General features: G+C 41.4%; 1 protein-coding gene across 11 annotated transcripts in view; it reads left to right on the top strand.

Annotated features, from left to right (window-relative positions):
- The window catches only part of LOC309701726 (serine/threonine-protein kinase BRSK2-like), a 156,916-nt gene that overhangs the window by 108,655 nt on the left and 22,124 nt on the right, over positions 1–26,137 (top strand). For 5 of the 11 annotated variants that reach the window (XM_082525935.1, XM_082525926.1, XM_082525934.1 and 2 more), the window contains exons 4-14: positions 8–148; positions 2,197–2,313; positions 4,417–4,450; positions 6,829–6,897; positions 9,676–9,822; positions 10,638–10,669; positions 11,336–11,500; positions 11,736–11,833; positions 14,773–14,926; positions 19,021–19,080; positions 24,896–24,956. In XM_082525935.1, coding sequence (XP_082382061.1) covers positions 8–148; positions 2,197–2,313; positions 4,417–4,450; positions 6,829–6,897; positions 9,676–9,822; positions 10,638–10,669; positions 11,336–11,500; positions 11,736–11,833; positions 14,773–14,926; positions 19,021–19,080; positions 24,896–24,956 — 1,078 coding nt within the window. The remainder of the gene's footprint in view (positions 1–7; positions 149–2,196; positions 2,314–4,416; positions 4,451–6,828; positions 6,898–9,675; positions 9,823–10,637; positions 10,670–11,335; positions 11,501–11,735; positions 11,834–14,772; positions 14,927–19,020; positions 19,081–24,895; positions 24,957–26,137) is intronic. The other 6 variants (XM_082525936.1, XM_082525929.1, XM_082525927.1 and 3 more) reach the window with 3 other exon arrangements.

Below are 26,137 nucleotides of genomic sequence, written 5' to 3'. Positions count from 1 at the left end.
TTTGCAGATACCTGGTGCTAGAGCATGTGTCTGGTGGGGAGCTTTTTGATTACCTGGTGAAGAAAGGCCGGTTAACACCGAAAGAGGCTCGAAAGTTCTTCAGACAAATCATCTCCGCTTTGGACTTCTGCCACAGCCACTCCATATGGTTTGTCACTCAGAGACAAATATTGGGTTTTATCAGAGGGTTGGGTTTTAGCTAGGAGTGCTGGGGAGAAATGGACTTTCCATGTAACTCTGTTCTACAGGGCAAACATCAGGGTGCAGTAAAACAGATAATTTATCACAGCAATTTGTAATAATACATTTTCAAAATTACACCAGTGTGTGGGTGAGTCTCAGGTAGCTCCGCCCACACACATCAAACGGACCAGGCTCTGCTCTGAGCCATTATAAGTGCGACCATACACAATGAACTGATCTCGTTGCCTTTGCTCAAACGATGGGGACCAGGTCTGCAGCTACTCTCAGGAAGTTGCTGCCTTGAAAGCAACTTTGGTGTGTTAATACGGCAAAAATAGGACAGGCATCAGTCTGCTATCAGTGTGACTGAATGAGGTCAAAGGGCAAGTAAATGTAATCTGTTTGTATTAATACGCCAGTTAACTGTGATAAATCTGCAAAAATTGCAAGTCTGTGTCGGTTTCTTCAAATCTTTTGTCATCCTCACCCCACACAATTAAACAAAATGAAGTGCTCAGTGTCCAGCTGAGTCTCGTATAGCAAAGACATGTTGCAGATTTGAGGTCAGGCTGACTGCAGCGTGAGGGCAAAAATCTCTTTACCAAATGCAGTATCGTAAAACTGAGGCAGTCATAATGATAGTTAACAGAGTTCATTGCCCCGGCCTGCTTCTTCACCTTTGAGAGAATTTGCATTTAGTTTAATGTGCACTTAACGAACTAATAAAACGATCAAAGCATTCTTACTGTAGTTTATATTCTAGGGATTGTTTATGACTTTTCTATCGTTTCTACAAACACTGGAGTGTTTGCTCCATTCGGATGTGTGAAGAACGGGTTTCCTCCTGCAGCCTCTTTCCTCATCAGCTGCAGCCGGCGCTGACTTTAGAGGCTGCAGCTCCTCTCGATCTCTTTTCATCTCTGAGACCACCTTTAGTTCCTCCACACATGACTGCAACACAAGAGCAATTGCACATCAAACATGTTCTGCCTTTGAGCCTCAGCGTTAGACATCAAGTGTTCGACTTTTAAGAAGCACATTTATTCTCCGCTGTGTGTTTTCTGTAAGAAAGACGCACAAAACTCGAGCTCTGTATGTCTGCGTTTTATGTCCCTCGCTGGTTTTAAGTAAAACTGTGGACTCGTATTTGACTCTTTCAGTCGCTGATGAGTTGCAATCACCTTGTCTTGATTACAGAAAACATTAAAGGCCGTTTCCCTGAGGAGGTCGGGACATGACTGCGAAAGCTGGCACAGCTCTGATGACCTTCTGTATTCACTACTTTGAGTCGAGCCTCTCGGGACAATTTAAAACTGCTAAACTGATCAGTGTGGAACAGATTCTTACAGTGCATGATCCTGGTGTACTGTAGAGGCACCAGTGTTCACACTGGGAACATCACAAAATGGGAAAATGAATGTTACATTTTTAAAAGATGGACGTCCCATCACGTGTTATTCTCTGCCGCCCTGGTTTAAAAGCATCAAGCTGATCTGGCTGTCACCATCACCCCTGTCCTAAAGCATAGCATGCTTCATCCTCCCACGTGACTTTAATCAGAACCATAATTTACAAAATCAATTTGTAGACTCGACTCTCTATAAGTAACGTGTTCACTGAGGTCACAGAGCAACTGAAGAGTCATTTTCCAATAGTACTTTGTAATGTCACCATTCCTGAAGGATCCTGTGGACCTCAGCGTGCAGACAATAAGACCTTGAATAAAGGTTAGAAACCAGTCTACGCTCCAGGTTCAATTATGTGTTTACTTGTTCTTTACTTGCCCTCAGACTGTTTAGCACCACCAGGGTTGCAGCTGAAAATATAAGGCCCATGTGCATGTAGAGTCATGGCTCCAGCTGGGCTCAGATTGTCTCTTATTATTTCCTCCTGTGATGTTTGTCCTGTTGAACAGAGTCATATAACCAATTCAAGTCCCTTGAAAAGCCACCACCAAGAAAATGTATCACGAGTAGACTCATGTAAGGATCTGTCTTTGCTGTTCTCTGGCAGCCACAGAGATTTGAAGCCCGAGAACTTGTTGTTAGATGAGAAGAACAACATCAGGATAGCAGACTTTGGCATGGCGTCTCTGCAGGTCGGGGACAGTCTGCTGGAGACCAGCTGCGGGTTAGTATTCAAGTTATTGACTTGCAAATTATACCAAGTGCATGTCTGACACATTATGCTTTGAGTTCTTTATAGCGAGCACCAAACATGAACATGCTGAACAGAACAATAGATGTTATTACTGTTCTAAATGTAATCCATGGTTATTATTTGCACATCTTGATTTGCATGACTTTAAATCCCTTTAACTCGCCAGTCTTTCCATTTACCTCTCAGCTGAAAACCTGCTTTAGCTCTTTGTTTCTGACTCTCTCGAGAGACATAATGGTTCACAGTGTCATTTTTCCAGCATCTTGTTAGAACCAGTTGCTATAAATCAAAAGCGTAATGAAAAATGATTGTTCCAGCAGTAGAAACCTTTCCTAGTATTTTGTTGTGTAGTCTTTGTGGGCTCTACAGGATATGTGCTGGTCAGCTGTAGGCCAAGCAGCATTTCCCAGAGTCAGCCATGTGGAACGGCTAAAGCTTGGTTGCTCTGGCTCAGAAATGCTGCACAAAGCAGGAGGGAGACAAATCTCTGCAGTCCAAGTGCTCCAGTATACAAACATGTGGACAGTTTGACCCTGTGCTGTACATGTTGTGTGCTGGCTGTGTGTCCGAATCGCCAATAAAACAAAATATGATGTGGAAATGTTGGCAAATCTGACATGTGATGTACCGATACATGCCGAGTCTTTCTTTGGGGCGTACCTCATAGTCTGATAGGATGGATACTGGAAATCTTCCATATAACTGAACCAGTATAGGGCGTCCTTTACTTCTGGACCTAGTTTAGACTTCTGCACATGGATTTTTTATCTGCATATTTTCAGTAATTTATGGCTGTTTGCTGGGCATTCAGTGCAGCTGGCAGTACGCGTGCATCGATTGGATTCAGTGGGGCTTTCGAGTCGTTAATAGTCTTCAAGCTCACGCTGACACTGTGTCCGTGTTGGGGTCTGTCAGATTAGTCTTTCGCTGAGCGATCCTTTAAATATCTCTCGTAAGTCAAAAGATTCTTTCACTTCATGTGACGTTAATGGAATTCATTAAATGAGCAAGCTGCCTCCAGCAGGAAGGATGAAAATTAGCTCGGGTGTAATTAGATTGCAGTTAGTGTATTTTGACATGACTGTGTTTGAGTAGTTCAGATCGACTGGGTTTACATACATTATCATAATTAAGTATGTTGCGAGTGAAGATGGAGTGTGTGTTTACTCTGCGAGTTTAGATGGGATGCTGCTGGAAGAAGTCATGCTCTGTGCTTCGTTTATTCCATGATGAATCCGCACAGGGAAGCTCCAGAGTACAGTTAGTTCTGCTGCAATTGTGCAATTATTAGATTATTTAGAATGCAGACATGAGAGGAAATACTAGAGAAAAATGACCATGTTTCAAAAAGCAGAAAGTGCAATATTTAAACAGGAAGGCAAAGAGCACAGAGCCCATATTTTGGCACCGTGCATTGTCAGTACTTAACGCTCCCTTTGACTCTATCACAGCTCGTGGCGCTCTTTCTGCAGCACTTCAGATTCTTTCACTTTCTGGCATATTTTCGCTCATTGCTTCTGCAAGTGTCTGCTACGACCTTGAGATTCTTTATCCATCTTCCTGCACTGCTCTTTGAACACTCAGATTTTCACTGATGGGGGTTGTGAACTGTGAGAAACATGGCAAAACTTTTGTGCCTCTTCAGGTCGTCTGTTGTGGATTTTGAAGGATTATTGTTCTATTATAGAGGATTTTCTCTTTGAAATTGTCTTGCAAAGTCTGACAACCATCACAGCAGAGATGTCTGTCTTACTACAACCTTTTTATGAGTTTGTATAACTTTTGTTTAAAATTATTATTATTTTTTGCCGTGTGCTGGATGCTGCCGTGCGTTATCCAATAAGCCGAGCCACCACAGCACAAGATTCTGTTTTGAGGCTGTTCGATGTTATGTAATACTCTTTAAGCATAAAGAAATCTGTCATGCAATAAAGACTGATGTCATTATTTTAATGCATGTGAGGTAAAGACTTGCGTGTTTCAAGGAACTGCTATCCAGAGCATCAGCTGATACTTCCCCAGTGTATTTATTGTGCTTCATGTTGTATCCTGAATGGCCGCCTCTTCTTACAGATCTCCACACTACGCCTGCCCAGAGGTTATCAGGGTAAGTGCTCGCTCTCTTCTTGTCTGTCTCTTTCTTTCATTCAATAATAGGAGCTCTGAATCAGAGTGGCTCTTACATCACTGCTCCATCCTCTCTGCATTCACCAGGCTTCCTCGTTCCCTCTCATTTGTGCGTCTCTATTGCCATATTTCTTTTTATTCCTACTTCCAGCTGCCCATACCTGTACATCTTCATAAAGTCAAGACTTTTTCAGTTTGATCCCTTTTTCTGTGATAGGGTCTTAGTTTTGATTATCATGGGGCACTTCTATCAACAGTATGCCCCGAGTGAGTGCTCTGTACTCTCTGAGGGAAAGGGTTGTAATCTGCATGGTTTATTTTTTTATTAAATATTTCTCCCAAGTCGAAAACACAAAGTTGCTGTTTAAAAATGACTGTTTCAAATGTAAGAAATAGACATTGTTTTTAGTGGACAGCAGCCCAGCTGTGTTTCTATGCTGTCAACATTCAAAATAGTTAAGCATTGAACACATGACTGTAAAATCAAACTGCGACAAAGGGCGGTACTTTGGTTCTTTTCAAGGTTTAACCCCCAAAACATCATTAATTATGAGCATTTGTGATTTAGTGTTGTTGTTTACTAATAATTCTTCATTAACAATTCTACAGTGGCTTGCAAAAGTATTCGGCCCCCTTGAACTTTTCCATATTTTGTCACATTACAGCCACAAACATGAATCAACTTTATTGGAATTCCAGGTGAAAGACCAACACAAAGTGGTGCACATGTGAGAAGTGGAACAAAATCATACATGATTCCAAACATTTTTTACAAATAAATAACTGCAAAGTGGGGTGTGCGTAATTATTCAGCCCCCTGAGTCAATACTTTGTAGAACCACCTTTTGCTGCAGTTCCAGCTGCCAGTCTTTAAGGGTTTGTCTCTACCAGCTTTGCACATCTACAGACTGAATCTTTGCCCATTCTTCTTTGCAAAACAGCTCCAGCTCAGTCAGATTAGATGCACAGCGTTTGTGAACAGCAGTTTTCAGATCTTGCCACAGATTCTCGATTGGATTTAGATCTGGACTTTGACTGGGCCATTCTAACACATGGATATGTTTTGTTTTAAACCATCCCATTGTTTCCTGGCTTTATGTTTAGGGTCGTTGTCCTGCTGGAAGCTGAACCTCCGCCCCAGTCTCAAGTCTTTTGCAGACTCCAAGAGGTTTTCTTCCAAGATTGCTCTGTATTTGGCTCCATCCATCTTCCCATCAACTCTGACCAGCTTCCTGTCCCTGCTGAAGAGAAGCACCCCCAGAGCATGATGCTGCCACCACCATGTCTGACAGTGGGGATGGTGCGTTCAGAGTGAGGTGCAGTGTTAGTTTTCCACACAGAGCGTTTTGCATTTTGGTCTCATCTGACCAGAGCACCTTCCACATGTTTGCTGTGTCCCCCACATGGCTTGTGGCAAACTGCAAACTGGACTTCTTATGGTTTTCTGTTAACAATGGCTCTCTTCTTGCCACTCTTCCATAAAGGCCAACTTTGTGCAGTGCACGACTAATAGTTGCCCTATGGACAGATTCCCCCACCTGAGCTGTAGATCTCTGCAGCTCGTCCAGAGTCACCGTGGGCCTCTTGGCTGCATTTCTGATCAGCGCTCTCCTCGTTCGGCCGGTGAGTTTAGGTGGACGGCCTTGTCTTGGTAGGTTTACAGTTGTGCCAGACTCCTTCCATTTCTGAATGATGGCTTGAACAGTGCTCCGTGGATGTTCAAGGCTTGGGAAATCTTTTTGTAGCCTAAGCCTGCTTTAAATTTCTCAGTAACTTCATCCCTGACCTGTCTGGTGTGTTCTTTGGACTTCATGGTGTTGTTGCTCCCAATATTCTCTTAGACAACCTCTGAGGCGTCACAGAGCAGCTGTATTTGTACTGACATTAGGTTACACACAGGTGCACTCTATTTAGTCATTAGCACTCATCAGGCAACGTCTATGTGCAACTGACTGCACTCAGACCAAAGGGGCTGAATAATTACGCACACCCCACTTTGCAGTTATTTATTTGTAAAAAATGTTTGGAATCATGTATGATTTTCGTTCCACTTCTCACGTGTGCACCACTTTGTGTTGGTCTTTCACGTGGAATTCCAATAAAGTTGATTCATGTTTGTGGCTGTAATGTGACAAAATGTGGAAAAGTTCAAGGGGGCCGAATACTTTTGCAAGCCACTGTATTTCTATAAATCTGGGACTACAAATGATTTTAGATGCTAATTTTATACATTTTTGAGAAATGAGGGCTGCGATTTTTGGTCAGTTAATGTGTTAAGGCCCAGAGCAGCCAGGGTGATGTTTGGGAAACATTTTAGGATGAAGCTCATCTCTGTGTGTGTCTGCATGTGTGCACCAGGGGGAGAAGTATGATGGGAGGAAAGCCGATGCGTGGAGCTGTGGAGTCATCCTGTTTGCACTTTTAGTGGTAAGTGACTTCTCCTACTGCACTGCAATGGCAGAAAATGGCCTGGACATTGTGCTTTTACAGTCATTTTTTACACGCGTTTGGCATCTTCATGCAACAGCAGTGAAATTCATAACATTTCCAGACACAACCAAAATATTGAAGAGCTGCAAACATTGCAGAAAAAAGAAGCAAAAAGACAAAACACTGAGATTAAAAACAGCTACAATTGTGTGATAAATGACCATAAAGTATTACTAAGAGATGCGAAATGCCCACAAAGAAACCAAATAGTTTAAATATAATATGTAATGACAAACTGAACAAAAATACAAAAAGGTGCTAAACAAAATCAAAAACTCATGAAGAGGGATGCGAACAACTGTAAAAAGAGGGGCATCGTATCCACGAGGAAGCACAACAGAATCATAACATTAAAATAGTTACATTTTCTAAATCTGGCAACTCCTGATCTGATACAACATGACAAGGGAAAAAAACCAAAGGGGCGGAGTTAATTCAGCTTTTTCCTTGGCAAAGTATTTATACTGTATGCAGCCGGGATAAAGTAAAAAAGATCGTGAATTACTTCTGGACAAAGTAAATCACCTGATGGGAGCACTCTGCATCCTTTGGTACACCTGGAGTCTGTGGTTTCCACCAGCCAGGATTAAATTAAAGATGGGCTGCTGGAAACACAATGTGTACTGATAAAATATTAAAACCACATTATAAATAAAATGGGTACAGACAGGATGTTCTCCTTTCCTTTGTAACGGGCCTCTTTGTTCTAAATTGTGAATCGACAAATGACCGACTGCAGAAGAATGTTTCCACAACAGAAATCTGTGTTTCATAAGTGACAAAACACGGTGATCGATCATTTAAGGCCAGTCATAGGCTGGTGTGTGCAAATGTGGCTGCTGGTTGCATACATCTACATGCACATTATGTTCCTGTGCCGTAACGACCGTAGCTTTGCCTTTTCAGGAGAACTCTGTGGAATTTCTTGTGTTTGCAGTGACTGTTTATCTCTGCAGGAGATGCTAATAGCACATTTGTGAGTGAGAGTCCACCTCTGACCTTGGTTTGTCTCATTGTTCCCTCTTGCTTGAATGGCTAGCTTAAATGATTCGTTATTACTAAATATTATTATACCAGCATATCATATGTATGTGCACGTACAGCCTTGATGCCCTGAATCTAAATGAGACTTTAGTTCTTTAATCACTGTTTTGTTGAAACTAGTGCTGTCAGCGTTAACCTCGTTAAAATGACGTTAACGCCATAACCGCATTAACGCAACAAACCTCCGTTAGCGAGTTAGCACGGATCGCCCCGTGCGTGGGGCTGCACAGTGTTAACGAGCGATCCGCGCTAACCGCCTAACGTAGATTTGTCGCGTTAATGCGGTTATGGCATTAACGTCATTTTAACGAGGTTAACGCTGACAGTACTAGTTGAAACATGAGAAAATGCAGGTTAGAGAGCTCACTTTGTTTGGTTTGATCAAAGGATGCTCAAGCTGATAGACATTTAGACCCGGACCACGTGTACGAGGCTTTATTATGGTAAATATGGCAGCTTGTATGTAGTTTGGCCATGGGTAAAACTGGGCCTCTGAAAAACTCTGGATTTTGTAAATTCCAGGTTGTGGGAAAATAAAATATTTATGTGGGGAAAATCCAGTTTATCCTAATATTGTTTTTTTCTTTCCCCTACAAAATGATTTGAATATGTCAGCTTTGCTTCGTGCGGACACATCACATACGAAGGCTTTTCATACCAGCAGCTCTGTAACGTGATAGTAGGGAGTAAATGACTGTTTGTTTTGGTGCCGTGTGAACACACGAGTGTTTTATCCTCTTGATGAAGATGGATCACATAACACAGTCATCATGTGAAGATAAATCTCTCCGCTGGTGTTGTTTTGATTACCACGCAGTGTCAGTGACCATCTAGCTTCATCCTGCTTGTTTTTTTTATGAGGAGGAAACGGTATCAGTCATCATGTTATTGAGCGTGCGCCCTAGCTGGAGAGCAGAGGCAGAGCCGGCTGGCTGCAGTACAGAGTGCCTCATCATCACTCACTCTGATGACTGATACCTCTCGCAAAACTGCCTCTGGTCACCTTCTTTGTCAAACGGCAGATTATCTCTCAGGGCACACCTGACAGGCCGGCTACATGACAACAGGCAGATGTCAGCGCTGGGCCATGTGATCTCGTGTTGCTGGTGTGATTTTAATACAGAACTGCTTAAACAAATAAATACAAAGAACCAGGATCTGCTGTGCTCGTTTTTAGCTCCATATCTTCATTCTTGGTAGTTTGCATGATTCACAGAGCAATCCACATATTAATAATGATAGTTTATTAATAATTATTGAGTAATTATTTAGGTTGTACCAGGCCTAGAGGCGACATCACTGCTCATCCACTAACTGAAAGCTACTTTAGCTCCTCCCCCTTTAAGGCTGTCACCACTTTCCTCTGATTGCCTTCTGCTCATCAACAGAAAGCTTAAGTAGCCAGTGGGCGGGGCTTCTGTGCTTCATGTGACCAACTGTAGATATCCACTCTCACTGACATTATGAAGATCTGGGAGTACAGAACAATCTGAAGTGGAGCGTTTACAGAATTGGGAAGACTTTAGACTCCAAAGGAGTATCTATAGCTATGCTGACCTTTATTAAGACCACGTTATTAAAAAGTAACCACCACTACAACAGGATGTATAACAGAAAATAAGGGATTGAAATGTGTAAATGTTTAGACGTTACCATTGTGCCTTTTCTCAGGGTGCTCTTCCTTTTGATGACGACAACCTGAGAAACCTGCTGGAGAAGGTGAAGCTGGGAGTTTTCCACATGCCTCACTTTATCCCTCCAGACTGTCAGAACCTTCTGCGTGGCATGATTGAAGTAGACCCCATCAAGAGGCTGACGGTAAGCTGCTGCAGTCTGCCCACGTCACATCACCCCCTGGCCCGATTCGTTATAGACCCGGAGAGGACTGAGGTCCTCCATCAGCGTGACTGTGGTCGCTTTGCATTTTTATGATCTCCGGCTGCTGCCTTAGGAACTACATGCTGCACTTGTGCTAAATTTAGCACATTTGCACTGTGACTGACCTTGCAGCTACTGTTCTTTCCTTTCATCTAAAACCAAAGATTTGTTTAGAAGACAATCATTGCAAATATAACAAAAGTACTGTTAGATAATCTGCTTTCACTTCATTTTCTTCTGCAGGTTAAGCAGCTGTGTTAGGCATCATACCGCAGCTGATAAATCTGTAACTCAAGAGTAAGAACAGCATAAAAGTGTAAAACGAAATCAAACACCAAAGAAATGATAAACAAGTCACAGAGAAACTATTTTTAAAAACTAGTTTTATAAAGAAGATTTGAAAGAAAAGGCTTTTAAACTTTTACACTGCGAACCTCCCTTCCTGCATCTGTTTCCCTTTATTCCAGCTAAGTCATAGCCTAGGTTTACTTCACTGCAGTTAGCCGGACGGTGGCTGTAGGGTCTGCTCCTGTTCATTGCTCCTGAGCTTTAAAAAGGCTGGAAAAAGCTGCAGCGTGCAGTTAACCAGCATGCTCACCAGTGTGCCTCGTTGTGGTGAAGTGGACACTGGATCCTGCAACTTAATGCTGTTTGATAAAGACGCCCATTCCCTGGATCTTCAGAGACCATTGAGCCTGCTCGTCTTTGTCAGTTTCACTTGGAAATCATTCATTAATGTTTATTTGTCCTTACAGTTGGAGCAGATCCAGAAGCATACGTGGTATATGTGAGTACAGACACTTGAGTTTATTTTCGTCTGCTTCTGTCTTGGTTCAGTGTGTACGTGCATGTCCGCTTAAAGTGATGTGATGAAAGAAAAACGCCACAGCAGATAATGCAGAATGAAAATAATAAGAGTGTTTTTTGAACTCTCTGATGGAGACCTCTCAGAGAGGAATCGTGTCCATTAGTCCTGAGAGTGAGAGCTGTGTTTGCTCCAACGTTGAGAGGCCAGATCATCAGGATGCTCTAATGCACCTCTGATTTCTAATGGATGTAATATTTCTGGATTTTAAAACTCAAATTATTTTGATTTGAAATCACACAGAGGGTCACACAGTTCAGTAAAACCTTATTTCACTGATTTTTGCCATCTTACTAAACATTTTAGATTGAATTTTTGTGTCACCACCAAAACACCACCACCACCACTAAAACTCTTACTGTGTATAAATGTATCCTCTTATCAAAAGCAAGTCTTGCCAGATTTTTGGCCTGCTTGAAAAACCTCTGTGCATCTTTGGTTCGATTACTTTACTACTTACTAACTTTCCACCAAATTTAACTTTTCAAAAGCTTTTTCTGATCATTGAATTTAAGGACTGAGCTTCTCTTTTGTTGGGAAGCTTTAGTGTCTTCACCAGAGCGTTTGATTGTGCGGTTTATGTTGCAGAGCTGGAAAGAACGAGCCAGAACCCGAGCAGCCCATCCCCAGGAAGGTGGCCATCAGAACACTCGCTTCGGTCGAAGAGATCGACCCCGATGTCCTGGAGAGCATGCACTCCCTGGGCTGCTTCAGAGACAAGGACAAACTGACCAAAGATCTGCTGTCTGAGGAGTGAGTGACAATCAAGGGACGAGGGAGCAAAAAGTCATTTACAAAACCACACATGAAGCAGATTGAAAGGGTGGGAGGCGCTGAGACGGAGAAGAGAAATATATTAGAGACTGCTTGACAAACTGTCAGCTTGATGAATTATTTCATTTAATATCTTGCGATGATCAACCGTCTTTTTGTTCCAGTCTCAACTGCTGGGTGCTCAGCTCACGGTCATCTCTCTTTGTCTCTACAGGGACAACCAGGAAAAGATGATCTACTTCTTGCTACTGGACCGGAAGGAGAGGTATCCCAGCCACGAGGACCAGAACCTGCCACCACGCACCGAGATCGGTAGGCCAGTCTAACCAATATCTGTCATTGGTCCATACATGAATGCCTCAACGACTATTTGGTGTTTTGCTAATATCTTTGGAACGCATGGTCATTAACCCCACATGACTGAATTTTAATACCTTTGGTCATCCCCTTAACCCCTTAGGGTTTGGCTCAGCAGGTTTTGTTAACATGCTAAGCATGTTTATACAGTAAATCAAACTAGAGTAAGGCAAATGAAGCAATGAAGGTTTTAAATGCCAACATTTTTTTTGATCCCATATGTTTTGATTTTTTTTAATTATTTCATCCAGGATTGCCACAAACCTATTTTACAAAAAATATACGTGTTGTTTGGTTCCAGTTTTGAACTATCTCTATTAACTTTGAAAGCAACTCAAATCTACCAATAACCTGTTGTCTGTCAGTGTCCATGCCAATTTAAACTAGTTTAATTAAGGAGTAGCATTCAGACTCCATCTTATAGAGATTAAGTATTATCTGCATTTCTGTTTGAGTAAGTTCCTACTAATTTTTATTTTAATATTAATAGAAACTAGCAACTTAAAAAAGGTGTTTATATTTAATTCATTCAGGTTCATCAAAACTGATGGCTATCCGGTCTTTAAGTCTGATGTCATTAGCCATGTCTGGGTCCAAACTCTGCTTCAGGTCCCAAAGTCAAATGAACACTGCAGCATCACTGAGAGTTAAAAACTGTCTAAATTCTTTCATCTTTAATAAAATAATCAGCGTTGCTGCTTTATCAGGTTTAACAATTAATTTTAACATCCAGGCATCCATGAAAATAGAATTTATTACATTTAACGATGTTAGACGTTAGCAGGAAGTTAGCTTGCTAGTTTCCACCTAAACCTGATATAGCATGTTCTGACTGAGAGATTTTGGAAACAAATTCAAACGTACAGCTCTGCTATCACTTCCAACATAAATGAAGACAGAAAACTAAACAGCAGTGACGTTTGTAGGGTTACTGAAGTTGGGCTAGCCTTTATATAATGATGTGCTACGTGGTGGCTAGCAACACAGCTATGTTAGCATAACATTAGCACAGTGAAGCTGGAGGATGAACGCTAACTTTTTTCCACTTGATAAAAGTTAACGTGAGGGTTCCCGATGGTTAGAGACAAATGTAATCGCATGGCAGGATGCTGTAAACGGACCAAACTTCAGTCAGGAGAACAACTGAGATAATCCATCCACAATACGAGGTTAGTCATTAATATACTGCTGCATGGGCTGGGCTGTAGTAGTTACATGTAAGGGTTTAAAAACCGAGCTTTAAAATGAACAATGGTAATAAAAACTGAGAGCGATCACTGACTGTTTTTAGAGGTTTGTTGAGATTAAGTAGAACAAGATACAAACATTTTAAAACACAACAGCCTTATTAAACGCAGAGTAGTTTGGACCCGGAAGCAGGATTAATCACGTCATCACTTATAGTAAGCTAGTTTATGACTGTCTCTCTAGTTAGCCGATTTTCTATAAATGTAGGTTTGCCATTTTCACTTTTCATGCTGTTAGTGACTTTTGCTTTGGTTTTTGCTTGGATAGTTAGTTAAATACACTCTTTTTATGAGTATAGCTCTGTGGTTAGCTATCTTTTTGTGGAAGAGTGCAGAGTGAGCTAGCTAACAAAGCTACACAGTCTTTGTGTACTACATGTAGAACCTTTTTTCATCAATTTTTGTTGTTACTACTAGTTTAAAAATACGTTTTTGGAAATGACATACATACACACACATTTTTTTTTTGCCTGTCCCGTTTGGATCTTTAGCCGTCAGAATTGTTGTCTGAAGGCCAAGAAAGATGCCAAGCGGATTTACTTTACCAAGTGGATCATCATGGCCTTGCCATATTGGTCCATTTGATTGACCTTTATTATAATTATGTATTTATTTGATTTGATTTTTGGTTGTTACAGACGGGACAGACATGACTGGGGGATAGGACAGGGAGAAAGAATGAAAGAAAGAGAGGGAGAGAAAGAAAAATAGAGGCGAGGAGAGATGGTGAGAAAGGGGGGGAAACAAGAAAAACAATCAAAACACCTGGATCACCTGTATGAAGATAAAAAACCAGAAGAGAAAACAAACAACAAAGAGCAACATAATAAAAACAACACCATCACAATAAACTAGATAACAGTAGATAACAGTAAATACTAAATATTACATGTTATTGTGCAGTACGCAAGATTGACAGTGCACAATGTGCTTTGAGGTAGCAGCCAAGAAAGGTGTAGATTGTGTCTGTGAACACCTGTGTGTACACCTGTGTGGATCAGCATGCTTGTATTCAAAGGGTTTCTCCTTGTAACGATCTGCCAGGGAGTGTCATCAGTATTTTAATGTGTTGAAGTAAAATTTAGCTAATGTTAGCCATTTAGGAAAAAGCTAATTTACCAAATTAAAGCTAAATATATGCTAATACAGTCATGTTTTGACATACTGATTAGCTTTTTAATGTGAAACTGATAATAGCTGCGATACCAAGAAAAGGTATTTTGTGTTTGTTTGCTATCTTCTTTATCCATGAGCGTCTTCCTTCCACAGAAAAAAGTAAGTGGAAAATCCTGACTAAATGTATGTCAAATGACAAAATTTGGTATGCTTGTCCAAATACAGGAACGCATTTTGTTTTCTACTCTGCTCCTTTAAAGTGGTGTCCTAGGTTACATGTAGAGGGATAAAAAGAGCATAATGAATAGCTTAGGGGGCTGAAGTGTTCTGATAAACTGAACCTTTCAGTTAGTATTTCACCTTTAATTTACTGTTTTATATCAGCTTTATGAGATTCTACCATTTGATAAATATAGAATAACGTGTTATTTTTATATTCTTCTGACTGTTTTTTGTTTTTTAATGATCACTTTTAATGTTTTTGCCTTTGTCTTTTTCCTTCTCATCTCGGCTCACCCTGGGCCCGCTCAGCAGACCCTCCCAGGAAGCGTGTAGACTCCCCCATGCTGAGCCGTCACGGCAAGCGGAGGCCGGAGAGAAAGTCCATGGAGGTGCTGAGCGTCACAGAGGGAGGGTCTCCTGTACCGGTGCGGCGAGCCATCGACATGGCCACACACGGACAGAGGTAAAAGACCGAGATTGGCACGTGTGCTCGTGTGCATGGACAAACATGTTTCTCCAGGTCAATCAAGGCTGTTTGCTGTTGTTTAAAGTGTCATTGATGAGTTTTGAATTGATTATCAGTTATGATAAATAATGCATTTAATCACAGTTTACAGCACTTTATCAAAATTGGACTGGTCTTTTAAAAATATTAATTTCACACGTGTACTGTTTGCCCTCAGTACGACTTTACTTCAATCTTTCGTTTCACTGAGCTCTGTCAGGTTTACTGGGAAGTCTCTCAAACAGCTGTAAGTCCTTCCATGCTTCAGTGAACTGTGGTTAAATACATGATGCATTATTCTTTCTCTGGTGGTGTCAGACATACAATACACATCACAGAAGGCTTGATGTAATCTCTGGGTTTAGATCTGCCTGAGACTAACGGTGCACTCTTAGCTCTGGCGGAAATTCATCACAGATGTTGAAATGCATGGACCGGTCTCTCAGGTTTGTGCGTGGTGTGGGTAAAGTGTGCATGGAGCATGCAGGACAAGAAGCATCCCGGTTTGAGAAGCTGTGAACTGAAATCCATTTAGCAAGCGGGCGTGCACGAAATCTGTGGATGTTTTTGTAGTCGAGCTGTGACAAAATAATGGAGGAGATTGTAATCCATGTGTTTCCTGCTTCCTAATAACCTTGTATGGACATGGGTGTACACACATATACTGTATGACAAACAGAAAAAAATAGATGATAATGTGAAACCCTACATGACGAGCTGAAGCAACAGCATGTTGTTTACTAGAGGAGTGAGGTATTAGTATGAGACAAATGTTCTAAATCTTCTAAAAACATATATATATAAAAAATATCTTATTAACTTATTATCTGATCTAATGCGAGTGAGCGGTCTTCATCAGTCCTGGCTCTGCAGCTCCCTCACCAAAACCAGAGTAGGAGTGAAAATGCAGCTGAGGATCAATCCCATGCTGCAGGAAACGGCAGACGATGTCCAAACTGTATTGTCGTTGTCGGGGGTTTATGTGTGAAAACAAGCTTTCATCAATCTACCACATTAAATTACTTACTTTATATTCAGATGCAGTAGAAACGATTGATGGAGCATCAATTTATTGGCCTGATGGACTTCTGTAGCCAATGGTTGACACTGTGGTGGCTGTATGTGTTTTTTATATTATCTGTGTATTTAAAAGAGAGCAAGCTAACACATTTAATTCAATATATGCTCTGGATGTGTTTTGAGTAATTTATGGTGTCATAGAAGAGGTTAAGTAGAAGGAGCTGAAGATCTTTGTGGTTCTCTTTCATAGCATTCGTTTCCTGTCTCATTATGGGAATGTCTCTTGTGTGACCTTATCAGAAGCTCAAATGCCTTTATGCCAGCTACATGATGCCCAGACAGTGGGATAGCTCAGTAGAGTGTTTGCCCCATGACCGGAAGGTCGGGGGTTCAAATCCACCAAACGGCTACCTTGAGGTACCCTTGAGCAAGTTACCGTCTCTGCACACTGCTCCCGGGCGCTGGATTGGTATCTGCTCACTGCTTCTTCTTGTTTTTAACAGAAGAGTGGAAAGACACCTGTGCTATTGGGTGCTAGCATACAAGGAGTAGCAATACTGTCCTGTGGCTAATGTTGGTGTCAAGTAGCAATACTTTCACCCCGGGAGGTAGCAATCTTTTCCCAAAGCAAAGTAGCAACACTTTGCTAATAAAGGTACCACTAGCTTTATCATCAGGTAGCAATACCCTTCGGCGCTAACGGTTTCTCACATTAGGTAGCAATACCTGTAGAAAAGTACTTTTCACCCCATGCTAGCTGAAGAATAGCAATATTCTCTGGACTTTAGTGAGTTGTAGAGCTCGCTAACATTCACAACTCTCTAGCTAACCATGGCTATGACTGACAACAAAGTTGCAAAACTTTGTCCTTGCAGCAAGTAGATTTCTGCCTGGGATACACACCCCGTGTGTGCGGCATGCCTTTGCTTATCGCATGCACAAGCTACCATGACATCCATACACAACTGTATCCAACGCGCGGCTTTCACACACAAACTACTCCGCCACAGGCTAGCTCACCAGGCTAACCTGTCGGGTGGCGACCCTTTGCTGTGTGAGGCTGCTGTGGCGCAAGGAGAAATTTAAATGCCCAATGATTTGGCCGCAACACCAAGCCCGAGCTGGGCAGATGCAGACCCTCACCCCATCGTCACTGCTTTCCCGTCACTGGAGACACATGGAATATGTGAATTTTTCCCCCATGCTTGAGTCACCCTGGATTGGAGATGCTAACGAGGACAGAGATGAGTCAGGTGACACGGAGCTCCTGCAGTCTGACGATGAGGAGGAAGAGTCCAACTCCTTGGCTAGCATCAGCTTGGTTGAAAAGCCCTCGGCTACCGGTGAGGTAGAAAAATCTGCACTGCCGTCTCCCCTGGACATGCAGGACGTGTGCAAGCGCACAGCTGCTAGGCTCAACATCCCGTGGCACGGCGTGCAAAGCGAGGTTGTAAAATCTCGTTTTGATGGTGAGAAATATCCAAAGGCAAAAAAGACGGGAAAGCATGTGTTGCCCGTTTCCCCAGAGCTACTTGATGAGATATAAGTGATGGGGAAAGAAAAGACATACAGCGAAAAACACCCCATCGTGGGGAGCTCCCTTCTGGTTTGTGAGAGGATGGAGTCAAATGCCACAAGTGGAACTGTTAATATTGAGCCATCTTCACCTGAAGACATCTATGTCCTCATCACCCCATCCCTCCTCTCCAAGACAGACCGCTTCCAGTCTAGCCTTACAAATAAAGTGCTAAAAGGCAGCAGGTCTGTGGGTAAGAGCCCACAACGCCGCCTCTATGCTAATGGCTTACCAAGCCAAGCTAGAAAAGGACATGACAGCTAAATCAGATACCACAGTGTGGGAAGAAAACTGCGTCATAACTCACCACGTCCTCCACCTCCACAAGGTAGCTGTACAGGCTGCTGGGAGAGCCATGGGTCTCATGATTATCCAGGAGCCGACACTCTGGCTCGGGCTCACCAACCTGCTGACTAAGAAAAAAGAGGAGCTCCTCGACACCCCTGTCGCCCCTCAAGGACTCTTCGGCGCGGCTGTTATATCATTGCAGAAGAGATGTGAGGAGAAAAAGAGAGGTGACAAGGCTCTTCTCTAGGGCCTTGGGCCGCTGTGCCTCTACCCAGGTCCTTTTCAGAGCAAGTTCAATGGGACATGTTCCACACAGAAGGCAGAACCCGGGCCGGCGTTGACGTCACTGGACCTTTCAGAGGGAAACAGCAAAAGATTGCAGTGTTGTTTCACAAGCACGTCTCTCATGCATTCTGGATTAAACTGCGATAATGCAGACGTGCCCGTTGCCTCCGTCGCAGGTGAGGAAGATGACAGGACACCGGGATGGCGAATGTTGGCAACCACAATAGTGCAGCCTGCGTGAGCTTTGAGATCACCTGGTCTGCTGTGTTCTTGTTGTCAGAACATGAAAAACTGTTTCTCTTCATATAAAGCAAATTGTACATTTGCAGTATATATTTTTCTTGTTCAAAAACCATATTCTAAATGCTGACATATGCTATGCTGGAGTTTTCATACAAATTGTTGTACGCTGCTCTGCTCGTGATGAGCTGCACTCAGCAGGTGCTGTCTGATTTGTTACACTTCAGCAGCTTTAACAGCCAGAAAGCCCGCGCGTCTGGCTGCGTTCTCCTATTTCTGAGGATGATTCAGACAATAAAGCTGAACATTACAGCTTGTAAAAATGTTTCAGAGGTGCAAAAATACAGAAACTGATTGTTTACGGTAAGGGAGTGTGTTGAATGTCCCACTGACTCCAGCATGATCCATGAATGTGTGTCTCCTCTTAATTTTTGACTCCTTAGTTCTCGATCTCTGCATGTATTTGAGGTTTTTTAGTTCTTGGGTTCTTGGTAATTTTTGTCTTGTTTTGTTTTAGTTTCACAGTAATAAATTAGTTTCAAGATTTATTTTTTAACAGGCTCGCATGTTGCACATTAGGTTTTCCCTTGCTTGACTGCCTTTCTGTCTATCTCTTGATTTTTCTTTTCTGCCCCCTTTTTAGCAAATCTGTTTTCAGTAAGAGCTTGGATATCACAAACGCTAACTGCAGCAAGGAGGAAAGGTATTGGATTTCTGAGTTTCTGTGTTGTTGTCTGTGTTATTTTCTTCCCACTCATCTCTTTGGTTTTTCTTATTGCTTGCGAAAGTTCGTCACACCTTTGTCTTTCACTTTTAGATGTAGCATGTGGTTCCTCATAGAAAAAGTTTATTTACCTTTTGTTATGAAAATCTGTCTGTGGCCACTCAAATATTTGTCATTGCTTTTGCATCATTTTTGCATTAATTGATCATCTAAAAAACCCACATTGTGACCAAAGCAACGCCACAACAAGATATTCTCTTTACTAACAAATCACTTCAGACGCTCAATATAAATACGACATTAAGAAAAACAAAAACATCCCCAAAAAGAAACACAATCAACATTTTTAACAGCTAATGTCAATAATATTTTATTTTCTGGACAAAGATGGAGAAAGTCTTATTTTGTTATTAGTGGATTGAAATCTCTGGAGACAGGCGAGCATCATTTCTCTCAGCACCGTCGTTGGCTCCGTTTTTTACTACCTTTGAACTGAAGGAACAGAAAACTGAAGATTTTGAAGAATGATATTTATGTAATGAGTTTGGGTCTCCGGAGAGTGACATCACTTATAAATGCATTGGTCCAAATAAAGGTAAGGCAGTGACTCAGTGTTACTGCCTTTGACAACATATTTTCCTCATATTTTAATAAATAAAAATCAATTTTATGTTTGGGTAAATGCAACCCTACTTCAAAAAACAGGTTACAAATATTTCCATTACAATCCTGGTGAATAAGTCTAAAATCATTTTGGTGGATCACGTTTACCTTTTCTGTTTTTGTCTAAATGCTGTAGTCAGTTTTCAGCTTTCTTCTTATATGTTCTGACTTCTTTTCATTTTAGGGCCACTGTAGGTGCCCCTTATTTACTGTAAATGAATCCGTCTGTGTGAAGAGTGCCTGGACAACAACAACTTTTACATGTTAGATAGGGCTGTGCGATATGACCAAAACCTCATATCCCGATATAAGAATTCTATCGTCCGATAACGATATAAATCACAAAAATGTAACTGGAGTCCAGTGTTTTAACCAATGCATGAAACAATACATTTTTAGATATAAGTTGTAACGGCGCCGTTTTCTTTGTGAGTATTTATTACACAGCGTGCTGCGGGGAAAAGCCTGTTCTAACGTTTGAGTCTAAGGTTTATTTTTTAGCACCTGGCGGCTCTTTTTTACTTCATCCGTAAATAATCTGCTCTTTCACGTGATTCAGTTTATTTTGAAAAGTCTCAACAGGATCTTGAGCTTTATTGTGAAAGGTTTATGTGGAACATAAACAAGCGGACACGCGATGCTGTTACCGTCGTTGTTGCTAACGACAACGCATAAAAACAGGCGCTTGTCCGTCCGTAGTGTGGTTATATTAAATATAAGAGAAAGAGAGAACTTTAAGAAATGAATATAGCCACTACAGTGACCATCAAAACCATGAAAAAATATTGCCGTAAACAGTTTATTTTGCGACACCACGAAACAAACGATAGCGTAAAATGAAACGATAGACGTTTTTATATCGTCATCCGATATATATCGTTATATCGAACAGCCCTAATGTTAGAATTGTAGGGACAGACTACAAAAGGCCCTGGTGTCCATCAGTGCATAATAAGACAAAGTGGATACAAATGGAAACTCAGGTGTATTGTGTCAGATAGTATTGGATCTAAACAGTATTTGGATCCAAGTAGCATGATGTAAAATGGTCACGCTGTTATCAGAAGCCTATATCAGTGTGAGCAGAGTATTCTGTTCACGCTGAAATCTGAAAAATGGCACACGATGAGTTTTGCACGCCCTTCCTCTTTGGTGTTGCTTCCTCAGCCGCTGAGAGGCAAACACAATTTTTAGGTCAACTTCCTGCCTCCGTGTCTAACAACGCCTCCTCCCCTCCTAACATCTTCACTCCATATCGTGTGTGTGTGTGTGTGTGTGTGGAGGAAGTACTGGCAAACAAACAAACTTTTTTGCACTTTGCCAGTGTGTTTTTCCAATGATGCATGGGGAGGGTTGTGTATAATGATTTGTGGATCCTCCCTGTGCGGCTGAACACAAGTTTGTCTATGGATTTGTGGCCTTAATGGAGATTAGCATAAATTAATTGCTTTGAATGCAGATGGAGCATAAACACGAGATGAAAATGAGGTTCACAGTCCCACTGAACAGCTTTTTATCTTGCTCGTCATCTAACTGGGAATATCCATAAAATGAAGCTTGTTGTGCCCACGAACAAACATCACCAGCAACAAACCAGGAATCCATTTTCCCGTTTCAGAGATGAGCTAGCGTTAGCGTCCTGGGTTTGTCCTGGATGGGCGCCACCGTTGATGAATTGCGTGTTACAAAAGAGCTCCTCTCCCTGGCGGGAGAGTCCCGTCGCCATGATTTAACGTAACATCAGTGCGTGCTTCCTCAGCATGAGGACGCAGAGCAGATAGAATATGTATGATTCTGCAGTATTATACTCTGTGGGACTGTATCACAGCGGGGCTACAGACAATAATGGAAAACAAAGAGCTTTTAAAATCATGAGGTAGTTGATACAATTAGCAGATTTTCAAAAAGTTAGGTTTGATGCTTCCAACTTCTCACGTAATGATTTCTTAACTCCAATTATTTATTTGTTTTTGCTCTTCGGTTATTTTAAATAACTTTGATGGTCCAGTTTTTGGGTTGAAAAACAAACATCATGAATGAACTGTGATTTCATCATTTCTTTAAAACTCTTTAAAACTATAAATGTTAGCTGCTGGTATATTTCTTTGCATAACCAGAAGCGCCATATTTGGATAAAACGATCAAGTAATTCTAAGAAGCTTAGGTAGCAAACTGCATTCAGAAAGAGCACTGGTGCAGTGCACAGACACACACATCTGCTAATTAGTTCAAATTGATATAATTTCACTCACCAAAACAAACATCGTCGATGATCTGTACCATTTAGTAAGTCATTGTTTGTCAGGTGTTTTCATTAAAAAATAGCCTAAAAGGTACTGACGGCACAAACAGGCGAGAGGCACAGTTCAGTGGCTCCGATTAGATGCAAAGATGAGGCCTGTCAGAAAGTGTGAAACGACCCATAGTTGGGCTAGCAGGCTTTAAATATACTCTGTAATGCTGTTAAGTTAGGCATTTTAAAATGAGACTCTGAGAGAGACCTTTGTTTAATTCATTTGGAAATAATATCAGTTTTTAGTTGCAGTTCACTGGTAGGAAACATAAGCAGTGATCACATTTAACGAGGTGCGTCTATATATTTAAATTAATGATAGCTGCTTCAATTGAAAGATTAGAAGTGGTTTTATTAACACAGGCTCACCATCAGGTGTTTGATGTTCGTCTGTACTTCTTAAATACGTAAATCATCAGCATGTTTAAGTCAGACTAATTCATCATGTCATTAAAAAAACAAGATTAATGTAGTTTTCTCTTTCAAAAAGACAAAAAAATCTGGATGATGAATCAAGTAGCACAGCAGCAGTTAGGCAGATGTTTTATTTCACTCACAGCTGAATTCAATTAAAGTAGAATGTTGAGTTCAGATGTAAAAATACTGTTTATAAAAGCTTTACACAAGCAGAAGAAGCTAATTGATTTCTAACAACTTGCTAATATTTGTTTTAGAAGTTTCTTCAGCTGCATCGCTGTAGAGACGCTAAAGCAGCCAAAGAGAGAACATTTCAACATCGGCATTTTAAATATTATTATTATATTATTTAAATAATATTATTATTATAATATTATCCATCCATTCGCTTCCGCTTATCCTTTTTCAGGGTCGCGGGGGGCGCTGGAGCCTATCCCAGCTGTCATAGGGCGAGAGGCGGGGTACACCCTGGACAGGTCGCCAGTCTGTCGCAGGGCCAACACACAGGGACAGACAACCATTCGCACTCACATTCATTCGCACATTCACACATAGTGGCAATTTGGATTATCCAATTAACCTATCCCCACAAGCTGCATGTCTTTGGACTGTGGGAGGAAGCCGGAGTACCCGGAGGGAACCCACGCAAACACGGGGAGAACATGCAAACTCCACACAGAAAGACTCCGGCCTGATGGTGGAATTGAACTCAGGACCTTCTTGCTGTGCGGCAACAGTGCTAACCACCGTGCCACCGTGGTTATAATATTATGGTTATAATGAAAATAGTAATAATAATGAAGAAACCATGGTTTCTTCATTATGACGGGGCAGCGTCATAGCTGTGCGCTCCAAATACTGCCTCGTGTGATGACAGCGCATCTTCAAAATCTAATTTGCAGTTGGCAATGTCATTTCTCCTTTATGAGAATTTTATTTATTTATTTTCTTATTTTTGTGTGTGTGCCTGTGTTTCTATCAGTCTGTCTGTGTCTTCAAGCATTTTTAATTATGATGTAGTGTTTTCATTTTTCACTGGCAACAAAGCCAAATCGTCTATGGGCAATTAAATCCCAAAGTCTTCAAAGACGTCAGCAGGTCTGAATGGTGAAAGTGGCGTACGGGCAAAAGCGAGAAGGGGGGGTGAAAAGTTAATGACACGTAAATGAAAAATGGAAACACTCATAAAAAGCAGAAAAGAGAAACCATGGTAATGAATTTTGCAGTAGCTCTCTGGTTCGGTGTGTGTGTGTGTGTGTGTGTGTGTGTGTGTGTGTGTGTGTGTGTGTGTGTGTGTGTGTGTGTGTTGTAACACTGACTGAGCTGCTCTGAACTATCTGAACTTTGTTTAAGGACATGAATTACTGAAGCCTTAAGTTGTCCTGTCACACCATAACTTTCCCCTCTAGTTGTATTAGCCACACAAAAGCTAATATCCTTCAGAATCAATGGAAGTGAAAATCTCCACTAACCACTTCCCCTGTAACTAACCATTTACGGCCAGGTTAGCAGCCTCTTACTACCATATCTGTAATGGTCATTGCACTAAATCAAATAGAAAAAGAGCAACCCAAAGACGGGAGGAGAGCAGTCAGTGAAGTCTGTGGATAGAAATCATGAGAATGGAGCAGAAAAGTCCAAAAAACCACAAAAAAATTACTTGGTCAGGATATTTTGGATAAGCGGAAGAAGATGGATGGATTTCCACCATAGCCCACATTTCCATCAGGGCTATATTATAGGAATATATTATATTAAAGATAGCACCTTAACTCCAATGATCAGGAGAAAAGGCTGCACTTTGGAACAGACCAGCTCAGGGGAAGCTGAGTATATAGAAATGTGGAAGATGAATGTTGTCTGGATGAAACAATGAATGATTTAAACATTTTCAAAAAGAAAAAAGAAACTTGCTGAGGTCCAGAACTCATGCCAGCTGTAAAAAAAGCATGCTAGCTTAATGGTGCTTATTGTGACTGTGACCTGGGGGGGAAACAGCCTCGCTGACAAATGCATTTTTAGTTCAGTGCCCCACGAGGGCAGCTCAAGAAGTTTGGTTTGGAGAGCTTACAGATGTTGATAAGAGGAAAGGTTTCAGCAGGACGGAGACAATAAAATGTATTTGTAGAAGGGGAAAAAAGGAAGAGCTACACAGAAAGGTTCAGCTCCTTTGGATGAAGTGTGTGTACATGTTTAGGCATCGCTGTGAGGACAGAAAATTGGCACTTGTGGGGACCAACAGTCACTTATGGGGACAAAGTGCCGTCCCCACGAGTTTGAAGACATTTTTGAGGCTCAAAATGTGGCTTTAGTGTCAGGGTTACAGTTAGGTTATGGTTAGGTTTAGGTTCAGGGTAAGCAGCAAGGGAAAGCATTATGTCAATGAGATTGATTTTACCTTGTGTGTGTGTGTGTGTGTAGGTCACGGTCAATCAGTGGAGCGTCCTCTGGTCTGTCCACCAGTCCTCTCAGCAGTCCCAGGGTAAGTATACGTCCCTTCCATGAAGTGATTGGTTCCCCACAAGCACCTTGCTGGCTGACTGGCTCTGCTGGCATATTGTTCCGCTCATACACACATACTTGTTCACATTTCCCTCCCATTGCCTCCCATCAGCAGCTCACATTGTGGACTTCATCATAAGCCTGTTTGACGTACAGCACAGCCTAAATGAGGGAAACGAGTGAGTTGTACATCATGTCCGGGCAGGTGAAGAAAGAAGAACTCTGCAGTGAAGCCAATCTGGAAATGTTAAACTAACTAAAGCATGAAAAGGCCAAAGCTGACTATATACAACTAACAAAGTCCATCTGAGAGCCATTTGTAGTTCTCTCATTGTAGCCTGCTGAAGATTCATAAGACTTCGTTTAGTTTTATTGAAAAAGTCAAAGCAGAAGGAAAAAACATGTCAGTAATTTTCTAACAGCTGGTCAGTGTGGGCTTCAGCTAACATTAGCTGGAGGAACTCGAGTAAATTTCAAGTTCTGCACATATGATATTAGAGTATCTGTCATAAAAATCCCCACAAAGTGCTCACTGTAACGACAAAACAAATCACTAACCATAAAAAACGAGTCCTCTGGTGAAATAACAGTACAGCTGCGGTAAATAGTCAATTAATTTATGTAACTGATCGAAGTTTAATAGCTTAATAATTTGAGTTTTCAGGGAAAAATGTTTTAAAAAGTATCTATCGAGTCTTCCATTGTAGTAAATGAAATGTTTTTTCAGTCATATGTCATAAACGCTCAGTTTTCCTAATGAGCCACTAGAATACGCCAGCGACCTCATCGCTACGAGGATAAATTAGTGTTTGCCTGTTGATTGAATTTAAATTTTTTTGTGTGTTTGGGTTCCGGCTAGTCACCAAACAATCAAATACTTTTTGCATTTTGTCCTTTCTTTCCAATGAACCACTTCTTCTTCTGAATAAACTCTAAATATTGGCTAAAACCAAATATTTGGAAACAAACTAACACGTGTATAATTCACTGTAATAACTTATGTTTAAAAAGTGAATGGTGAAATCGTCAGGGGAAACGTAATAAGACATTTAACAGATGCTATTTGTTGGGTTGATGATGATGTCGCTCCATTACTAACTAAAACAGTTTCCACCAAATTACTGAAAAACAAATCATAGTCAGTTGGTCATCTGTGGAAAA

The sequence above is a fragment of the Aulonocara stuartgranti genome (genome assembly GCF_965226115.1).
Source record: "Aulonocara stuartgranti genome assembly, chromosome: 1".
Lineage (NCBI taxonomy): Eukaryota > Metazoa > Chordata > Actinopteri > Cichliformes > Cichlidae > Aulonocara > Aulonocara stuartgranti.
Note: the sequence above shows the minus strand (reverse complement) of the source record. Positions and strands in the feature narration are given on the sequence as shown.